This window comes from Rhinoderma darwinii, chromosome 4 (genome assembly GCF_050947455.1).
Source record: "Rhinoderma darwinii isolate aRhiDar2 chromosome 4, aRhiDar2.hap1, whole genome shotgun sequence".
In the NCBI taxonomy this organism is placed as follows: domain Eukaryota; kingdom Metazoa; phylum Chordata; class Amphibia; order Anura; family Rhinodermatidae; genus Rhinoderma; species Rhinoderma darwinii.
The window spans coordinates 7,952,449-7,958,175 of record NC_134690.1 but is presented as its reverse complement, the minus strand read 5'-3'; the positions used below and the strand labels follow the sequence as shown (position 1 = coordinate 7,958,175).

Genomic DNA, 5,727 nt, shown 5'->3' with positions numbered 1-5,727 from the left:
ATACATTTTTTTATTTATTTTCCTTGTCCCTTGGCCCATTGTACTCTTGTCTTGTATCCCTCAAGATTTATACAGGGGAGCCCCCTTTATATAATTTTTAGTTCCATCCCCATACACCTTTTCTTTGGATTTAGACACTAAACGTTTTATTCTCTGAAACTGAGATTTAGGGGTAGCTTTACTTAACTGAGTAGGGATGGGAACGCTCATAACGCAGGATACTATTCCTATCAATGTCTCCATTTTCTATTACCAATGTATCTAGAAAGCTAACTTGAATTGCATCTGAAGTCATAGTGAACTTTATTTCTTCCCACACTTTATTGAGATCCAAAGAACAACTTCAGGGTCCCCAGTGGCTCCCCATATGCAAAATGTGTCGTCAATATATCTCTGTCAAATTAAAGCAGTTTTTTTGGTGTTAAGTCATGGCTATACATATATTTCTCCTGAAAGACTGCCATAAAGGAATTTGCATATGGTGGGGCCGCATTCAAGCCCATCGCGGTACCACACCGCTGCAAATAAAACCAATCCTGAAACATAAAGTAATGGTCGCATAATACAATTTCCAAAAGTTCGAACAAAAAATCTTATTTCTCTCGAGAAGGCTCTGGATTGTAGCATGTGCATAACTGCCAATATACCTTTGTGATAGTTAATAGATGTGTAGGGGCAGTCTGACACAGGTAGAAAAACAGGCTTTATGCTTGCTGATGGAAGATGGTGACATTATTATTAAACCGGCTGATAAAGGAGGTTCTGTTGTAATAATGGACAGCTAAGCCTATAAGAAGGAAATACTATGCCAACTCTCCAACAGCACTACATAAACTACACTAGAACAAGATCCAGTTTTTACTATTAAGAAAAATATATATTTTGCATATGGATGGGGCCACTCGAGACCCTTGAGACATTCTTTAGGAATCTTGATAAAGTGTAGGAAGTAATAAAGTTCACTAGGACCCTGGTTCCTGGGGGGGGGGGGGTGGCAATGTCTCCTCTACCACATAAAAATGATAATTATGGGGTAAAATGTGTAGTATAATAAATAGCACATGAAAGATGGCGGCCTGATGCAGATTTAGCATTGCCAAGGAGCTTCAAGTTATTTAGGCAACACAATGCCATCAACAAATAATGTGGCCTTATTTATCAATCCAAAGTATTCTCTATTTCTACACACAAAATATATATATACACAGCAAGTAGTGTATCTGGAATTAATCTCAGGTCGTAGGAATGCAGAGACTTTTTTACTTGTGTATTGTGAATTCAGGACAAATCACAAAACTCAAAGAACAAACTACATGAAGACTTCACTTGAGTTGTCTGGTACCCAGAACCCATTGCTAAAGCACAATAGTTCTAGACTGTACTTTTCCTTGCTGTCGTATTTTCTGCTTCTTGTCTGTCTTTGAAGGAAACTGAATGATGTAATAATGTGTTTTCTAGATATGGAAAGATGTTTGAAGTGTCCAGAGGATCACTGGTCTAATGAGATAAGAGACACCTGCATCCCAAGAGCAACGGAGTTCCTGTCCTACAATGACCCACTGGGGTTAGCTCTTGTCATCGTTGCTCTGCTATTCTGCCTCTTGACAGCTGGGATATTGGGAATATTCTTCAAATACAAGGACACAGCGATTGTCAAAGCCAATAATAAGAACCTCAGCTTTATACTTCTCCTGTCACTCATGTTATCCTTTCTCTGTCCTCTGTTATTTATTGGACGTCCCACACAGATGTCCTGTCTCCTTCAGCAAGTGACTTTTGGAAATATTTTTACAATTGCCGTTTCTTCAGTTTTGGCAAAAACTGTCACCGTGGTCTTGGCCTTTAAAGCCACAAGACCTGACACGACACTGAGGAGATGGTTCGGGCGACATTTCACAACGTCTCTCTTGTTTGTGTCTTGTTTTGGTGAATTCTTGATCTGTGTCTTCTGGTTGTCTTTCTCTCCACCATTTCCCATGTATAACACTGAGATAGAGGTTGGAAAGATAATCTTGCAGTGTAATGAGGGATCGGACGTTGCTTTCTACTTGGTCCTTGGCTACATTGGATTTCTGGCTGCGTTCAGCTTTGTTGTAGCATTTTTAGCCAGGAAACTCCCGGACACCTTCAATGAGGCTCAGTACATCACCTTCAGCATGCTGGTCTTCTGCAGTGTGTGGATCTCCTTCATCCCATCGTATCAGAGTACTAAGGGAAAATACATGGTGGCTGTGGAGGTCTTTGCCATCTTGGCCTCCAGTTCTGGAATTCTCTGTTGTATTTTCTTTCCCAAATGTTACATTATTCTACTGAAACCAAAACTAAACATCAGATCCAGTTTAACTTTAATGAGAAGTGGCAATAAACGTAAAAAATAGTCAACATGTGCAATGGCAAGGGGTAGGCCAGAGATGCATGATACAATAAAACTTTTTTTTTTTTAAAGAGGATATTGCTATAGTTTTGGTCTAATTGATTTAGAATTATATAATAAATACATCTTGTTCTATTTGAAGGTTGTATTGTTTAATTAAAGAAAACTTCTGGTGACAATTGGAATGGTTTAGTCTCTGTGATACTCAGGGAAAATATTTACTGGACAGCACAATTTACCTACAGCACCCACCTTTTCCATGACTTAAGCCGGATCAAGCTACTCGGCTGGCCACAGGACTTAGGTGCCCCTAGCTAGTCCAGTGATAAGTTCAAAGGATAGCAACTAGCTGGAGAAAAAAAAAGACACAAAAGTAATAGCTGGAGATATAATTGCTATGGGTAACGACAACAGGAAAAGTCACTTGAAATGCACTAGTAAGGGTAGGACAGAGAGATGTGTAGCTAAGCAGGCCAGTGGTCAGTGACAGTGGTCAGGCAGCATCAGTTATACGATAAAAAGGATTAAACGCAAAAGTAGTCATACCATCGAAGGGTCAAATAACGGAACATGGGAGAGTCGGATCTGCGGTACATGGGAGTAAGTATGAGAGCAGCATTGTCAGACGAGCAAGGGATTGGGTGACGGTGGTGAAACAGGATCAGGATGTGGTAGAGGTCAGAATCCAAGATGATGGTCAGGAAAGGTGAGAAACAACAGGAAGGTTCAAGTATAAATACAATTTAAAAAAAAGCACATACCAAGTAGTGTATTAAACGTCTATAAGTGGGACTGTGGTCAGTATATTGCATACTTAAATAATCACAAGGGGAGAGAAGAAAATCTGGACCGCACATCCACTTTCCTATATTTGATCTATTGCGGATCAGCAAAATTTTAAAATGTACGAACATGAGGTTCTTAGATTACATTTTGATCAACCTGTATAAGCCCACTTGCCACTTCACACTTCTTTAAAGTCTACTCTATTAAGTGCAGTATCACATAGCAAGCAGCGCCACCGCAACAAAGTGCCTGCAGAGGGAGCAATTCTAAGCCACCTTGGCTCTGGGCCACGTCCAGTGGCGTAACTACTGCTGTAGCAGCCATAGCGGCTGCTACGGGGCCGGCGGCTCCGCTGGCAGCCGCTATTGGTGCTACAGCGATAGCGACGCGACATTCAATAGTATCTTTATCCTACGGACGCAGATACTATTGAATGCTATAACAGAGCAGGGAGTTATCGGCCTTTTCTGCCATATGCTACACATACCTCCCAACTGTCCATGCAGTGTTCCGGGCGGCCGGGGGTATTTACCGCTGTCAACCTTATTTGTAACTTTGGTACGCAAATACAGTTGAACTCAATTCTGAAGCAGGGAACCATCAGCCCCCTGCTTCAGAATTAGTTCAGAGCGGAGGAGCAGAGGGAGCTCCTCCACTCACCGAGGACTCCTCGGGCACAATGCTACTTTAAGCGCTGTGCTTGGGGAAGCCCTGATGTCACTGTCCATATATGGACAGTGACGTCAGTGGCTACTCCTAGAGCGGAATTCCCGTTGCTGCTGATCTGGCCTGGGATTTCGCTCCTAGAGGAAACCCCTGAGGTCACTGTCCATATATGGACGTTGACGTCAGGGGCTCCTCCTGGAGCGGAATCCCCGGCCAGAGTGGGCAACGGGGATTCTGGTCAAGGAGTAGCCACTGACGTCACTGTCCATATATGGACAGTGACATCAGGGCTTCCCTCTAGGAACGGAATCCCCAGCCAATGCTCTGGCTGGGGATTCCGCTCCTAGAGGGAGTCCCACTACAGAGACACTGTGGCACTACATAGGGGCACTATCTACATGGGCACTCCGTCACTATCTACAAGGACACTGGCATTACGGACAGCTAAGGGGGCATTATACTGTATAAGGGCAGCTAGGGTGCATTATACCCTATGGGGCAGCTATGGGTGCATTATGCTGCATAGGGCAGCTATGGGGGCATTATGCTGCATGGGTGCAGCTATGGGGCATTATGCTGTATGAGTGAATTTTTTTCTACATTATAGTGCATGGGGACATCTGTGGACATTCTACTGTATGGGGGCATCTATGGGCGTTATACTGTATGGGGGCATCTGTGTAGGCATTATACTGTATGGTGGAATCTGTGTGTCAGTATACTGTGTAGTGGCAGCTATGGGGGTATTATACTGTATGGTGGCAGCTAGATGGCATTATACTTTGTGGGGACAGCTATTAGTTATTATACTGTGGCCACATCAGTTGTCCCAATTTGTGATACTTGAAAGTATAGCACTGTCTAAAGGAAGGGCTGTATAGCACTGTATGGGGAGACTGCGTAGCCCTGTCTACAGGGGGCGCTGTATAGCACAGTCTACAGGGATCACTGTATAACTGTCTACACGGAGGGGCTGTATAGCACTGTCTACAGGGGGGCTATATAGCACTGCCTACAGGGGGCACTGCATAGCACTGTCTACAGGGGGCACTGTATAGTACTGTCTACAGGGGGGGCTGATTGGCACAATCTACAGGAGGGGACTGTATGGCACTATATACAGGGGGCACTATAAGGGCAGGCTGTGTGTGGCACCAAGGGGAGGGGGACCCAGTCAAAACAGCACTACAGTAACACTGACCACCACACAAGGCCACAAAAAGTTGAACTGATGGAAAAAGCTCACCTTTCCTTGTAGTCTCCTGGGCAACCTGAGAGCAAAATAGGTAGAAACCTTTATACAGTCTCCTGCTATTTAAAAACAACTGGGCCAAATGGGTGGAGTGCTGGTACCATAAAAAGAGAGTGTAAAGATGGGGGTAAGGAAAGAGACAAGTGAGCCCTAATCTACACGCCACTCAGTCCCTGCCTACTTGCAACGACCCGCCCTAGGAGACGGGGTACAACTGGGCGACGGTCCCTACGCTCAATAAGTGCATGACAGACAAACAGACAAGGGTACACAGAAGCAAGGGAAACGGGGCAGTTGCCCACGGAAACACCGTGAGCAACAAGAGTGGTGAACGAGCCGAGTCAAACCAGGAGTGTACGAGGTACCAAACGCAGAGCAGGAGAGTAGTGAACAAGCCGAGTCAAACCAGGAGTGTACGAGGTACCAAACGCAGAGCAGGAGAGTAGTGAACAAGCCGAGTCAAACCAGGAGTGTACGAGGTACCAAACGCAGAGCAGGAGAGTAGTCAGTAAGCCAGGATCAATATGAAGCAAGGTCAAATAGTTCAAGAAGCTGCAGCAGGGCCAGGAAACCAAACGAGAAGAATCACAAGCAAGGAGAAATAGGAAAGGCAGGTATAAATAGACAGAGGGCGGGAGCTAGCTCCGTC

The 5,727-nt window shown here is 44.5% G+C and overlaps 1 protein-coding gene across 1 annotated transcript; it reads left to right on the top strand.

Annotated features, from left to right (window-relative positions):
• The first annotated feature begins 1,460 nt into the window (after positions 1-1,460).
• LOC142759360 (vomeronasal type-2 receptor 26-like) lies at positions 1,461-2,409 on the top strand. Its single transcript, XM_075861451.1, has one exon. The coding sequence runs from the start codon at positions 1,461-1,463 to the stop codon at positions 2,376-2,378; it is 918 nt and encodes a 305-aa protein (XP_075717566.1). The 3' UTR covers positions 2,379-2,409.
• The last annotated feature ends 3,318 nt before the right edge of the window (positions 2,410-5,727 follow it).